This window comes from Podarcis gaigeae, assembly GCF_964106915.1.
Source record: "Podarcis gaigeae genome assembly, chromosome: 7".
Lineage (NCBI taxonomy): Eukaryota > Metazoa > Chordata > Lepidosauria > Squamata > Lacertidae > Podarcis > Podarcis gaigeae.
Window position 1 is genome coordinate 14573205 of NC_139683.1, and position 15809 is coordinate 14589013.

Below are 15809 nucleotides of genomic sequence, written 5' to 3' on the forward strand. Positions count from 1 at the left end.
AGTCCGGGGGGGAGGAGTTGAAGGCGTGGGGGGGAGAGAAACCGTCTTGCAGGGTTTCCATTTGCTCCGCCCTTTCTCCGCCGTTCTTTCCGGCTCCATTCTCTGGGTTGCCTATGGGCGAATGTGAGACTTTTTGCACACATTCGCAATTTGCTGCGGCGCTTCCCTTCCCCCCTCCACTTTTATTCTTTTTTTTTAAATAGGAAATATTCATTGATGTCATCGGGTGTAGAGGGAGGGAAAGGAACGAATCTAATTTTCATGCTGCATGGGGAGAAAGTGAGCGAGGGCGGTGGGCTTCTTTTCTCTTGTTTTTATTTTATTTTTAAAGTCTTATTCTTTAAAGTTCTGGCTTCCAGTTCAAAGTTCACAAAGCATCGCTTACCCCTCCTCCCCCTAAAAAGTGCAGTAGGTTTTTCTCTTTTTTAAAAAATGCAAGATGGCGGACTTGCACTGAAGAAGCAGAAATGCAGAGGTCTCTAAAAGCTGCTTGCAAAATATTGCAAGGTAGGGATTTGTTCGTTCTTTACTAATCTTCCGGGTGAGTGTTGCGGGATGGCGAGAGGGGTGGGTGTGGGGGGCTGTCCCTACAGGCGTGAAATGGCCAGCAGACTTTAAAAAGAAATAAATGATGGGCTAAGTTACAAAAGCGTTTTCTTCTTCCATGCAGCAGTTCCACAGTCATCGCCTTCGGAGCTAGCATTTAGGAGATGCAAGCTGGCCTCTCCTGTCCCTCAGATCTTTAAAAAACACTCTTTTGGAGTCGTGGGGCGAGGAAATGAGAAACCCTGTTTTCTGCTTGGCGTCCCCCTATTTTATTTTTTTGTGGGGCACTGTGTGAGAAAACGGGGGTTGCTCTAATTAGGAGGATAAATCATTTGGGGAAATGTAACTAGAAATAATAATAAAAGAAAACCACATTGAAGTGATGGCCCTCATCGCAAATGGAAAATAAATATTATTGTTGGTGGCAATCTTTCAATATTTGTTGTGGCTTTCTGGTCAATACTCCTGGCCTCTATTGTTTGTGGGGTGCATGTGGTGTTTGGGCTGTATGGTGCTTCTGAAGGGGTTAGGAAACTGGGTAGCGAAGAGGTGAAGGTGGTAGTCAAAATTTGGGCCCTGTGGTGAAAAAGAGAGAGCTTCTTAACTTAAAAAAACAAAACAAAACCCCCAAATCCTGTAATGATCTTTGACAGTTCCATTTCTCTCTGCATTTGCCCTGAAAAAACACAGGGTGCAATTATTTTATCTAGCACAGATTGTACAGATAACAGTGTGCATGTGTATATTTTAGGTTGGGAGTAAGGGAGCTTTTTGTGTTTTTTACTTGCCCCTTACAACATACATTGAGGAGGGAGTGGCTCACAGGGGGGGGGGGGAGCATAGCTATATGTGTGTGTTCACCAACAGGCTACGGGGGAATTAAACGAGCCAAATTAAATGTGTCACATTTGTGCTGCACCATTCCTCCCGGGTGGAATCTGGGGCAATCTTGCAACAACTCTCTTGAGGGTGAGGTAAGCCTGGCTTGCTCAAGCGTATTCAGCCTTATGGGTAAGCAAGGAATTGAACCTCTAAATCTGACCTCCTAGCTTCTAGCCACTGTACGAAAGCGTACAGGAATCGTAGGATTTAGAGGCCCAATTTGCGTGAACAAGTTACTCCCTTCGGTTAACTACTTGGAATTGTGTGCAAGCCTGCAGAGTTCTCTTTCCTTTTGACTTGAATTAAATCTGCGCTACAGCACCATTTGTACGGCAAGCACATGAAAATTTTTATTTTTCAGGCTGCCTAATATCTCTGCCCTTGTCGTTGTGCTGGATGATGCTCCTCCTCCTGCCCCCAAGAACAGATGGATGTAGCGCTGGAGTCTCTAAGGAGACTTAAAATAAGTTTATAATTGCAGACAATCCCCTAGGCTTCCGAAAGAACACCTGAACTCAGCAATAAGCGCTTTGCTGCTAGGGCTGGTTTAGCTTTGGGGGTTCCTTAGCCGCCTACCCAGCCAGCTAAAACCTTTTATCATCTCTCGCCTTGATTTTTTTTTCTCTTCCCCTGTTGTGAATAGAATCATAGAATCATAGAGTTGGAAGAGACCACAAGGGCCATCGAGTCCAACCCCCTGCCAAGCAGGAAACACCACCAGAGCACTCCTGACATATGGTTGTCAAGCCTCTGCTTAAAGACCTCCAAAGAAGGAGACTCCACCACACTCCTTGGCAGCAAATTCCACTGTCGAACAGCTCTTACTGTCAGGAAGTTCTTCCTAATGTTTAGGTGGAATCTTCTTTCTTGTAGTTTGGATCCATTGCTCTGTGTCCGCTTCTCTGGAGCAGCAGAAAACAACCTTTCTCCCTCCTCTATGTGACATCCTTTTATATATTTGAACATGGCTATCATATCACCCCTTAACCTCCTCTTCTCCAGGCTAAACATGCCCAGCTCCCTTAGCCGTTCCTCATAAGGCATCGTTTCCAGGCCTTTGACCATTTTGGTTGCCCTCCTCTGGACATGTTCCAGTTTGTCAGTGTCCTTCTTGAACTGTGGTGCCCAGAACTGGACACAGTACTCCAGGTGAGGTCTGACCAGAGCAGAATACAGTGGCACTATTACTTCCCTTGATCTAGATGCTATACTCCTATTGATGCAGCCCAGAATTGCATTGGCTTGTTTAGCTGCCGCATCACACTATTGGCTCATGTCAAGTTTGTGGTCAACAAAGACTCCTGGATCCTTTTCACATGTACTGCTCTCAAGCCAGGTGTCACCCATCTGCCACTTCTTCCCAGAACTCTGCTGTCAGATTCACTTGCCTAACCCTCTCCTGACACCCCATTCTGCCTTCCTGTCCCCTTCTTCAAGCAACACGGGAACCCCCTTAAAAAAACATAACAACATAGGAGTCAGACCCATTGGTCCATCTGACTATTGTTTACTCGAAGGCTACATTGATGCCGTACAATTCAAAGCACTATGGTATCATTTTAAATAGTCATGGCTTCCCCCCAAGAATTCTGGGAGCTGTAGTTTGTTATGAGTGCTGAGAATTGTTAGGAGACTCCTGTTCCCACCACCACCACAAAACTATAGGTCCCAGAGTGTAAGAGTCTCCACAGGGAATCTTAGGAATTGTGGATGCTTCTAAAGGGAGGTGTTAAAAATGAGCGCATTCATTGTACCCAATAGCCTCAAATCACTGGGCATCCTTAATCACTGTTTGAATGAAATGCTCTACTTTGCTTTAATATAAGTGGGTAGGCTCTAGATCAGGGCTGCAGATGTTGGCCCTGCAGATGTTGGTGGACTCCCTCTCCCAGCATCCCTGACCATTGGCCATGCTGGCTGGAACAGCTGGGTGTTGTAGTTCAATGACATCTGAAGGACCACAGCTTTCCCCTGTATAGAGGAGGGAACACAGATTGAATATTGGGCTTTGCTTGACTTCAGGGGCTACGCTGGACATTTGCCACGGAACTTGCTGGCAAAAACACCCAACCACCCCACCTCCCATTGAGGCCCACCTACATTTCCAACTGGGTCTCTCACATTTCAACCAACCATTGTGTTGTCAGGTGCATCCAGTGAAATAAAACTGAGTCAGGTAGGTAGCTGACGCAGTCGAAATATATAAAAAAAATTAAAAATTGTCCAGTAGCACCTTGGAGACCCAACTAAGTTTGTTCTTGGTATAAGATTTCGTGTGCATGTACCATAACACTCACTTTTTTCCTCCTAGAAAGTAAGGGGAAATGTCTGTGCGTGTTATGGAGGAAATGCCTACGGGTGGCATGCCTACAGATTTTCCTCCTCTAAAAACTACGTGCGTGTTATGGTCGGGTGCGTGTTATAGAGCGAAAAATACGGTATATATCTGAAGAAGTGTGCATGCATACGAAAGCTTATACCAAGAACAAACTTAGTTGGGTCTCTAAGGTGCTACTGGACGATTATTTTATTATTTTTTAATATATAAAACAAGAGTGTGAGCTTTGTAGTTTGGTATCTAAAGTGGTACAGTGAAATTATCTAACCTGCAGGTCCTGATTAGATGACAATGTCCTGATTAGATGACAACTTATGACAATGTTTCCCAATTGATGGTGCAGACCCTAAGGATTTTTTATTTATTTTTTGAGATTTTAGTCTTTAAAATATAAAGTGGTATAGAAATGAAGTTTATAAAAATAATAAGAAACACTTCAGTGGGCGGGAATGGCATCTAGTCATAACACTGTGTGTTGCAACCCCAACCTAGGTTTTTCAGCTGCCATTTGGTGGTGAGCCTATATATCTGAATTTCTAACATGGCGTGTAACCAGCTCAGGGGATCCCCATGGCACATACCTGTCAACTGGGACATCCTCTTTTGGGGGACAAGCACAGCACCTCCAAATGTGCCAAATCGCAGCCAGGCATGCATCTTGTACGAGATCGCGGTGCCCAAAAACCACATGTTTTATGTGACTAATGCAGGCATGCGGTCTGGAAAACGCACAGCCCAGTATTGCACTGGGACAGTTTGGCAGGGATGGTGGCACCCTTCACATAACAAAAACTACAAACATTTTCAAAAGCAGGGGGGATCCGTGGCTCCGCTTTTAGAAAACAGGGTTCACAGTACGAAACTCATTGGAAACCACTGTTCTGTGACATCTGTCTGCTGCCCCATAACAGAAATCTAATGAGAATGCCTTACTCATCTGTTTGTGGAATTATCCTGAACCACTTCTTTTTGCAGAAGGTTGGATGAGAGTTATGGATGGTGGGTTCAGAGCCATCACCAGTTGCCCAAATTCATGACCTTCCTCCTGTTAGGGAAGGAACAATAACTTGGCGTTAGAGCACTCATTTTGCATCTGTTTGTCGGCCACTTGTGACCAAGTAAAGATGCCTGGGTGTCAGAATGGGCCTGACATCTCCACCATCTGGAGGTGATCCTTGGATCTTTACTGTTTTTACACACCAGTACCCATCCTGTGGCAGGGACACGGGTGGTGCTGTGGGTTAAACCACAGAGCCTAGGACTTGCCAATAAGAAGGTTGGCGGTTCGAATCCCCACGATGCGTTGAGCTCCCGTTGCTTGGTCCCTGCTCCTGCCAACCTAGTAGTTCGAAAGCTCTGGTGGGAAGGTAAAGGGTGTTTCCGTGCGCTGTTCTGGTTTGCCAGAAGCGGCTTAGTCATGCTGGCCACATGACCTGGAAGCTGTACGCCGGCTCCCTCAGCCAGTAAAGTGGGATGAGCGCCGCAACCCCAGAGTCGGCCATGATCAGGGGTCCCTTTACCTTTATCTTACCTCATTCTGTAGAAGTTATGTTTTATCTGCACAGTCAGAACGAATTTCGGGAACCAATAAGCTTTTCCTTTGCAGCCTAAGCAGGAGCAGTGAACAACGTTATAGTTAATTGTTGTTTCTTATCTTCACTTACCCCATCCTACTGCCCTGCTCACAGTTGTGAAGAATATTCTTAGGTTATGAATGATCTGTGTCACCATTAAGAAAAAGAGGTCGGAATAGGCCAATATCTATGAGGGCTGTCTCTGGATCAAGTGACTTTTCTTCCTTAAGTTCTCAAAGTTCTTAACTTAGCTCAAGGTTGTCGTCTGAACTAGCCAAGTTTGAGAAACATGGCCCTAAATTATTTATTTAGTCCAAGGACAACGTTACTCTCTAGGCAAACGTACCAGCGGGGGCTTGGGCCAGAGCAAAAGTGGGGGGAAGTAATTAATGTAAGATTTATCCTTGTGCACAAGGCTGGTTTCTACACCCACTCGCACACTTATCTGCTGTCCTGGCAACCCAACAGGTTTTATCATTGTGTCAAGGACAGATTCCAGCCAGACAAAGTATTCAAGGAGGATGCAGAGCATAACAGAGCCGTCGCTTAATGGTAGAACACATCATTTGCACTGGGTTCAATCTGCAGCATCTCCATGTAGGGCCGGGAAGGACTATGTGTCTGAAATTTTGGAGAGCTGCTTCCAGTCAGTGCAGACAATACTGGCCTAAATGGCTCATTGATCTGACTCTGCATAAGGCAGCTTTCTGTGCTGCTAATATTAATAAAACAGTAGCTAAAGAGTTGGATCTGGACTTGCGAGTACTGAAAAATTATGCTAAACAAATGGTCAAAAGGGGTGGGGTGGTATCTGAAGCATAATCTATGCCTGGATTTTTATTTCAATGAGTTCGCATTCTATGTCCTTTTAAATGTGTTTGTGTGAGGAGGGGTTATTGGTTTGGTTGGTTTTTGTTTTGTATTTTTATACTGCAAACCGCCCTGAGATCTTCGGACTAAGTTCGGTATGCAGTTGTACCTTGGATCTCGAATGCCTCAGCTCCCGAATGATCAAAACCCAGAAGTGAGTGTTCTGGTTTCCAAACGTTTTTCTGGAAGCTGAACATCTGACAGGGCTTCCAATTGGCTGCAGGAGCTTCAAATCAGAAGCCGCACTTTGGTTTCCAAACATTTTGGAAGTTGAATGGGCTTCCGGAATGGATTCCGTTGGACTTCTGAGGTACGACTGTAAAACTGTAATAAATAAATAAAAATGCATTAGTCATACTTGGAGGAAGGTCCCTTGAAATCAAGGGTTAGTCTATGGTTACCAGTTTTTTTTTCAATGAATCCGGGAACACTTTTCAACTTCAATAGATTTTGCATGGGGACTGATTTGTAAATCCAGGGACTGTCCCTGGGAAACGGGGACGTCTGGTAACCTTACGTTAGTCCCGTTGAGTCATCCCTGAAGCCCCATTCATTTCAGTGGGTCTGCTCTAAGTATGGCCACGTTGGGCTCCAATGCCAAATCCATAAAACAAATACAACAAATTGTAATGGTAGGACTGAACCGAAATGGATTGAAAGGGTCAGCAGGAAGATATAATTCAAGAGGTACAAGGGCATTTGGTTTCACACAACCGAAGCAATGCATTTAAAATTCTTTCTTTCTTTCTTTCTTTCTTTCTAAATGCAGGTGGTAGACGCCGAAGTTAAGAAGCTGCTGCTTGTCCTTTTCTCCTTTGCTGCAAGTCGCCGTCTTGCCTTGTTGCACTACAGAGATGCTGCTAACGGGCTGAATAATGCTGAGAACCTGCCATGCGATGACGGAGAACCAAAAGCCATTATCATAACACAATCCTACAGGAGGCTTGACTCGGAGCGGGAGCCGCGTCAACTCAAACCTGCCAAGTCTCTTCGCCACAGCAGAATGGCAAGTAAACGGAAATCCACCACGCCCTGCATGGTCTTAGCGAGTGAGCCAGACCCAGACTTGGAGGTGGTCTCTGACGTGGAGGAAGGACCAGCTGTGATCACGCCAGCGCGGAGCATCTCAAGTGACGAAGACTCTCAAGAATATGCGGACTCGGACAATCAGCAAAAAAAAAAAGTCGAAGGGGGTTATGAATGCAAGTACTGTACGTTCCAGACTCCAGATCTCAATATGTTTACTTTCCACGTGGATTCGGAGCACCCGACCATCGTACTGAGCTCCTCCTACGTCTGCCTTGAGTGCAAATTCGTCACCAAGAGGTATGACGCCCTTTCGGAACACAATATGAAATACCACCCCGGAGAGGAGAACTTTAAGCTCACCATGGTGAAGCGTAACAACCAGACCATCTTTGAGCAGACAGTGAACGACCTCACTTTTGATGGGAGTTTCGTCCAGGAGGAGAAAGCGGAGGAGTCGGAAGCTTCCGAAGGCCATTTGTCGGGCATCTCGATCAGCAAAACCCCAATTATGAAAAGGATGAAGAATAAGAACGAATCGAAGCGGATCGCCGTGTTCCACAATGCGGCGGAGGATGGTGCCGCGGAGGAGAAAGACGCCGATTCGGACCCGGAGTGTGAGGAAATCGTAGAGAAACCGGCTCCTGCCGCTTTGGACCCCAACCCAAGTAATTCACTGGCGGCAGAAACCATTAGCACGGTTGTGAACCCCACCACAGTGATCCAGCCTGCGCAAGTGGTTACTACCATCATGTCTCCGCAGAACTCAAACTTGATTTCTAAAGTCTTGATCCCTATCAATAGCATTCCGACCTATAACACAGCTTTGGATAACAACCCCCTCTTGCTCAACACCTACAACAAGTTCCCGTACCCGACAGTGTCTGAAATCGCACTTCTAGCCACGCAAGCGAAATACACCGAGGAGCAGATCAAAATCTGGTTCTCTGCCCAGCGCCTGAAGCACGGCGTCAGCTGGACGCCGGAGGAGGTGGAGGAAGCAAGGAGGAAGCAGTTCAATGGCACCGTGCACACTGTCCCTCAGACCATTACGGTCATCCCGGCACACATTTCGGCAGCCGGCAACGGCCTGCCTTCCATTCTGCAGACCTGCCAAATAGTTGGCCAGCCGGGCCTGGTGCTTACGCAAGTCACGGGTGCCGGTACGCTTCCGGTAACTGCCCCGATCGCGTTGACGGTGGCTGGAGTCCCGAACCCGGCTCAGTTGCAGAAAGCACAGGTGCAAGCGACTCAGCCCGTTACCGAAACCAAGCAGGTGGCTGCCGTCCCGGCCCCTCAGCTTACCAAATCGGAGGTGGTGGCGGCGGCAAACGTGGATGTGGTAGGGGGCCGTACAAAGAAGACCAAGGAGCAGCTGATGGCGCTGAAGATCAGCTACCTGAAAAGCCACTTCCCTCTCGATTCTGAGATCATTCGGCTCATGAAAGCGACAGGCCTGACCAAAGGGGAGATCAAGAAGTGGTTCAGTGACACCCGCTACAACCAGAGGAACTCGAAGCACAACCACTATAACCATCTCAACAACGACTCCTGCACCATTGTGATTGACTCGAGCGACGAGACGAACGAGCCCTCAGCGCTGGTGCAGCCGCAGCAGAAACAGTCATGGAATGCCTCTGACCTCAGCCCCCAGAAATTTAAGGAGAAGACTGCTGAGCAGTTGCAGGTCCTCCAAGACAGTTTCCACAACAACCCTGCTCTTACAGACGATGAACTGAACAGGATACGGTCAGAGACCAAGCTGACCAGGCGGGAGATCGACACTTGGTTTTTGGAACAGAAGAAACCAAACGTTCCGCAGGACGAAAGCGAGGAATTGGCCGAAAGTAATTCAGGAAGCTTGAAGGAAGCATCTGCTGGGGCATGTGGTGGGGAAGGAGCTGGAGCCCAGAAGTCGGGGAAGCTGTCTAAGAAGTCGCCAGAACAACTACATATGCTCAAAATGTCCTTCGTCCGGACGCAGTGGCCGTCCGCGGAAGAATACGACAAGTTGGCAGAAGAGACCAAGCTCCCCCGGTCGGAAATCGTTAGCTGGTTTGGAGACACGCGTTACGCCTGGAAAAATGGCGGCTTGAAATGGTACTACTACTACCAAGGGGCCAACGCAAGCAGTATGAATGGCCAAGGCTATTTGAGGCGGAGGGGGAGAGGACGGCCGAAAGGCCGAGGGAGGGGAAGGCCCCGTGGGCGGCCGAGGGCCAACAAACGGATCAGGCCTTGGGACAGGACGCCGATCATCAAATTTAAAACTGGAAAAGCCATCCTGAAAGATTATTACCTGAAACACAAATTCCTTAACGAGCAGGACCTTGACGAGCTGGTGGCCAAATCGCACATGGGATACGAGCAGGTCAGGGAATGGTTTGCGGAAAAGCAGAGGAGAGCCGACTTAGGCCTTGAGTTGTTTGAGGAGGAAGACGACGAGGAGGAGACATTGGAAGAGCAGGACGACGAAGACGAAGGTGAGGCTGAGGAGGACGAAGAAACAGACGACAGCGACAACTGGGAGCCTCCTCGACACGTTCGACGTAAGCTCTCGAAATCAGACTGAGGTTCCAGTTCTTTGGTCGTGGGACGTGGCTGTGCGGTGCCAAACGATTGACGCTGTCCCTCCAATCCTGGTGGCCCCTATAGATTCCCTCCACTTTTGGAAGGGGGGAAATGAGTCATTGACTCCTGTAGCAATCACATATTTGCTCCTTGGTTGGCCGAAGTGAACAAGCAGTTCCAGGATTTGGAATTTACAAATTTGGCTCTCCTCCACATCTTTGCTGGCGAGGCTGCATCACATAAGGGACTGTTGGTTTAATGGCCTTATGTTTGATTCCAAAAATCCTTTAAGGGTGCAGATGATTTTTAAAAATAATAAAATAAAGAATCCTCTTAACCACAGTAGGAAAATTAACTGCAAAACGATGTTTGAAAAACGTGCTTCGTGTTGCAAAACCGCATGTCTATTTTCCTTCCTCTGAGCAGAAGGACAATTTTATTTTATTTTTCCAGAGAAGAACAAGATGGGTTGGGGGTAAAGGATACCAAAGGGCAAATAGCAGCAAAAGTGTGTGAGGATGGCTTGCGGTTTTTGTGTGTTTTCTTAGGACAATAGAGCAAAAGGAGTACCTTTGTTACATCCGAAGCCTGTGTGCTAGGTTTACAGAAGTCCTATTGAATGTGTCTCTCTAGCTGTGTTCAGGGAGCTTGGGTTGGAAGTATGCTTTTATATTAAAACTAATCGGTGTATATTTAAATACTAGATACGATTAATGCAGCCAATACCAAAACTTGTCTTTGACCATGCAGTTCTTTTGAAATCGCTAACAATAATGGCTTGCCTCCGTACAGAAAGGTTTCCCCAAAATATGTATAGCAGGCTTCTTTAAGGAGAAAAGCAGAGCTTAAAAAAAACAATAACACAACAGCCGTCTTGGTTTTTAAAGAGCAATGGCCAAATACTTTAGCCTGGGGGAGCCTGGCAGTTCCCAACCTAGACATCATCTCCTCCACTTCTCTTCTCCATTGTGACTCTTCCCACCCATCACACCATCAAACAATTGGGTAGAATCTGCCTGCACAACCTGTAGAACACATACTGTTGGGACTCCAACTCCCATCAGCCCCAGGGGATGATGGGAGTTGTAGTTCAGCAACATCTGGAAAGCCGCAGCTGGCATCCCGTCTATCCGCCAAAAAGCATCCTGTGAGTCACGGTAGATCAGTGGTTAGAACATGGTGATGATAATGCCAAGTTTGCAGGTCTGATCCTTGTAAGGAATGCCTGCATATTCCTGCATCGCAGGGGGTTCAGCCTTTCGCAACCTGCGGGTCCCCAGATGTTGTTGGACTACAACTCCCATCATCCCTGAGCTCTGGCTTTGCTAGCTAGGGTTGATGGGAGTTGTAGTTCAACAACATCTGGGGACCCACAGGTTGAGAATGGCTGAACTAGATGGTCCTCCAGGTTTCTTCAATAACTCAAGATATGCCACCATTTTCAGGTTAACCTCTCTGGCGGAAGGACGGTTGCCAGCATAGAAGGGGCGCCATTTGCTTTCTACTAGGCACAAAACGGGTGTAAGGAGTTGTATGGGAATAATGACAAGAGTTGGATGGGAACTGCCAGTTCTTGGCTGAGAAGAACAGTGGTTCCCAAATTCCCTCTATCAAGGAACTCGTGGATTTGAAGTCCCCTGCCCAGTATAATATAACACCAAGCAAAGCAGCTCAGCTAGCGGAACACTTGCTCTGGAATCCTGCAACTGGGCAAACTGAGCAGATAAGGTCAGGCGGAACCCAAGGTGTCTTGGCTTGTGTGCTGTGCTTTAAGCGGCATAGAGCAAAAAGAACATAACAAAGGAACCGGCGGCCTGTCTCCTTGACCCTTCTTGTGGTCCAGCAATATTGCCCTGCAAATTCTGTGGCTCCCCGCAAGCCGCGTACAGATTGGGAGTCAGTTGCAGACCATGCAGGCTGTCGGAAATGGAGATGAGTTGACAGGGGAGCTTGCAGTGTCCCTCCCGGCAGATGTCCAACCCCTCCAATTTAGGGACTTTGAAACAGGTTTGCAAGCTGGAGAGAGAGCGCAGCCTGAGATCCATCCAAGGACACTTCATGTTTATTTTTACAGCTCTCTTGCTTTGCCAGTGTTTGAATTCATACACGGTTTAAAATTGTGACATTTCCTGCCTTTCCAGCACTGGGGGTGTGGCTAAATCTCCTGTGTGGTTCCGCGTTGCCTCATTTGTCTTCCTTTGCAGTTGTAGCTCGAGCTGATAGATTTGCACAGCTAGTTGAACCAGACTTCATGGTAACTAATTCAGGCAGCCAATTACTTCTGCAGCTTTGCAGCGCAGCCAAGCATTCTTCTTTCCAGTTCAGTTCTTTACCTTATTTATTTCCTTTAACTTGCCGGGGGGAAATCCATTGTGGCGTTCAGTATTAGCCTCCAGAAAGCTGCCTTTTCACAAACCTTTGACAGGCCAACTTAAAAACCATGCACTGGAATTATTTGTCAAAATTAGCCAGCTTTCAAATGGGCATGGTCCAATGCAGAGGCAGTGCTAACGTCCTGCAAACCATGGTTTACAACTTCAAAACCAGCCTTGAATATATGTGTTCCTCCTCGCACCTTCCATGTGCACCGACCATAATTAAACACAGTTAACCAGGTTTCGGGTGGCGCTGTGGGTTAAACCACAGAGCATAGGACTTAAGGATCAGAAGGTCGGCGGTTCGAATCCCCGCGGCGGGGTGAGCTCTCATTGTTCGGTCCCAGCTCCTGCCAACCTAGCAGTTCAAAAGCACACCAAAGTGCAAGTAGATAAATAGGTACCGCTCCGGCGGGAAGGTAAATGGCATTTCCATGTGCTGCTCTGGTTCGCCAGAAGCGGCTTAGTCATGCTGGCCACATGACCCGGAAGCTGTATGTCGGCTCCCTCGGCCAATAAAGCGAGATGAGTGCCACAACCCCAGAGTCCGCCACGACTAGACCTAATGGCCAGGGGTCCCTTTACCTTTACCTTTAACCAGGTTTTCTTAGGACAGACTCATTCCAAACTATCATTTCAAACTGGTTTACGAGAGGACTGTTGTTTTGTATCTGCACATACAAAATGCTAAGTCATGGTTAAAGCCAGTCAGGGAAGGGAGATGGAGAGTTGCTTCAGAAAGACTGCTGATGTGTAAACCATGGTTTACAGGGAGCCAGTTTTTCATTTTCACTTGTTTCCAACATCCAATCCCTTCTCTCAGGATGATGACTTAGGCAGGTTTTGTGGAGAGGGCACAAGAGGTCATGATTCCTGTGTTTTGTGCTTTTAATGTGAGAAAGTAATCACAAAACTATTTTCCCCTCAGTCTTTCATGTGACAAACATTTCCCCTCCTCACAGCAGAAGCAGGTGGTTTGATCTTAGGCCTATCCCCACCCAGCATGGTTAAAAAACACCCTGCTGTCTCCAGTTAGGACACATCTGCAAAAAAGAGCATTGGGAAAATGATGCAGTTAAAACCAAACCGTCACGAGGATTTTGCCATCTTTTAAGGGGGTGGGACTTAAAGATGAGACTTTGGGTCCCTTCCAACTCTATGATTCCAGTTCAGTGGAAGCGAACATCGATACTGGCACTTGTTTTTGAAGCTATTTTGGTTCTGGCAGCATGCCATGGGAGTGTGGCTTTTCCTTATGAGCGGCAATATTTGTTTGTTAAATTGTAGGCTGTTTCACACTGCGCCATCTCGAGAGAGAGAAAGAAGAGAGGGAAGGAAGGAGGGACATGTGTTGAGCTGTTGGGAATAGGCCTATGTATTTAAAATGAGTCAAGTCGGTTCAGAAAGCAGGTTGAGTCAAAATATCTCTCTTGGTTGGCAAGACAGACTACAGGCCACCTATTAAGACATTTTGGGTGCTTTTGAAAATTAGGAGACAATGTATGTCCGTCCCCCAAGCATCACCACCAATTTAAAAGCAAGTTTAACAGAGGGGCACGTGGATTTAAAAAATGCCACATTGAGAGGTCCATGTCATCGCTTCTTTCATCAACCAAAACTGAAGAGGGTTTGGAGGTCAACGGGGAACTCGCAAAGAACTGTCCACTCTGCACTAGAGAGATCAACTCCAAATTTGAGATCTGTTGCCTGGGGCTGCTCATACTAGATCTCTTTTGTTTGCTATTTTTGTTCAAGTGTGTTGTGGGACACTTTCCAGCAGCAAAAGCAATTTAGCACTGATTAAATAAGCCCTCCAATGTAGTGGTGCCGTTTCTGTTTGCGTTCCTGTTTTTGAAATGGGGATGGCATTTTGTTTTGTTTTGTTTTGCAAAGCTTCTTTGGCCTGACGATACCCATAGGATGTTGTTTCAGCTTGCATATGTTTACAGCCCAGCTTTCCCCAACTCCGCTTAAAAAGGAAAATATTGAAAAATGATAGCGTTGCAAGCACAAGGTTGCGAGGTGACGACGACCAGCACTGTGACAAGATGAAGCGTGGGGCTGCCTGTTATGTTGCTCTTTTTCAAAATGGCTTCCTTCCTAATTTCTGGGAAAAAAACTGCTCAGCAATTTGCTGTTTTTCCTAGGAAATGTTTTGGGGTGTAATACAGGGTGAGAGAATTGCACTGAGCGCCTCAAGGGTCCCCAGATTTTCCTTCCATGAAACTGCTGCCGCTTTTCCTGTACGTACACTAAGCATATTATTTATCCTGATTTGCAGTTTGCAATTACTGTGTTGCGATTTATTCGGGATACGAGAATGGTGCTTTGGTAATTGCCAGTAAAGATTTGAGCAAGTTGCTAAATCTGTTTTTCCTGGTTTATCGTAATAGCAGGTGACCCACTGCTGTTACAAAAGTTTTGGGATTTTTACTTGACTGGTGCACAGTTTTCACCCTTCCTTGCTTCCCAAAGTGATGAAGGGGGAAACAAGGTTTTTTCTGGGGGGGGGTGGGAGGGGGAGAGGCAGGCTTGCTCATCTATGGTTTACTGTGAATGATGGTGGTCCTTTTATGAAAGCAAGAAAAGAACTGGACAGACCTAACCCCAGGACTGGAAGACGCCACAAGGATTGGGTCGTCCACGATGTGCCAAAGTTTTTTTAAAAATAAACACTTCTTCAGATGGCAAAAGTTCTGCACTATAATATGACTGGTTCAATGACAACTTGTACAAAGGACGGTGGGGAAAATCTGGTTTTAATACAGACCGTTTTTATTCTGCTACGCGGAAGGGAAGTTTAATGTTTTGAAGACATTTAATTGAGAGGAGAGTTGGTGACCCATTTTTCATCTGGCTTGTACCGATAACTATGTTCTTGGTATATAAAGATGGGCTTTAACTGCCTGTGTTCTTTGATAATGTGATTTAAGCTTATAGCTTTGAGTGACCAAACATTTTACAGAGTAAAAGTTCTTAGAAACAAGTAAACTTAACGGCTATTTTCTGTGTCTTATTTATCAGGATTTGCACAGAGGTACATACATACAGTTTTTTATTTAAAACGGTGGAAGTTGCAGTGGACTTCCATACACAAGCATGTGCAGTACGATGAGTTATGTAGGTGCGGTTTGTCTTCTGGAGCGGATGTCAGTCGCTTTAAGAGATTTGAATTATTTCGGAAAGACCCGGACCCTCTATTAATCCACACAGCTGAAGAAAACGCAACAGGGCTAGCAGCTCGGAACACAGGGAGAAGTGCTCAAAGGCCGCTGCAGGAATAATAAAAAGTCTGCGCCAAATATGTCAACAAAGAAATAATATCTGCTTGCTGGTGGTGTGTCCCCCTCCAAGATGGAAGCAGGACGGAGCCAGAAAGCATGTTCATACAAACAGATAGCCTTACGTCCCTCCCAGCATGTTCTTGGGATGTACAAACTCGTACATGCCTGGAAGCCCCAACTGATTTTTAACTGGATGTATGTGCTTCTTAATGGAGCCATTGCCTAAGGGCTGGTGAAACTGAATGCCCATTAAATGGTCTTCCTAGCAAGGCGCACTGAATACCTTCTATCTTTGTAACATTAACCAGAGTTTTCTCAAAATTCTGCCCCTAAATCAGGGGGA

General features: G+C 46.5%; 1 protein-coding gene across 1 annotated transcript; it reads left to right on the forward strand.

Annotated features, from left to right (window-relative positions):
- ZHX1 (zinc fingers and homeoboxes 1) lies at positions 1-15173 on the forward strand. The gene is made up of 3 exons (XM_083749092.1): positions 1-507; positions 6980-12422; positions 12784-15173. Exon 2 carries the CDS (start codon positions 7214-7216, stop codon positions 9806-9808), a length of 2595 nt encoding a protein of 864 aa, XP_083605218.1. The 5' UTR covers positions 1-507; positions 6980-7213; the 3' UTR covers positions 9809-12422; positions 12784-15173.
- The last annotated feature ends 636 nt before the right edge of the window (positions 15174-15809 follow it).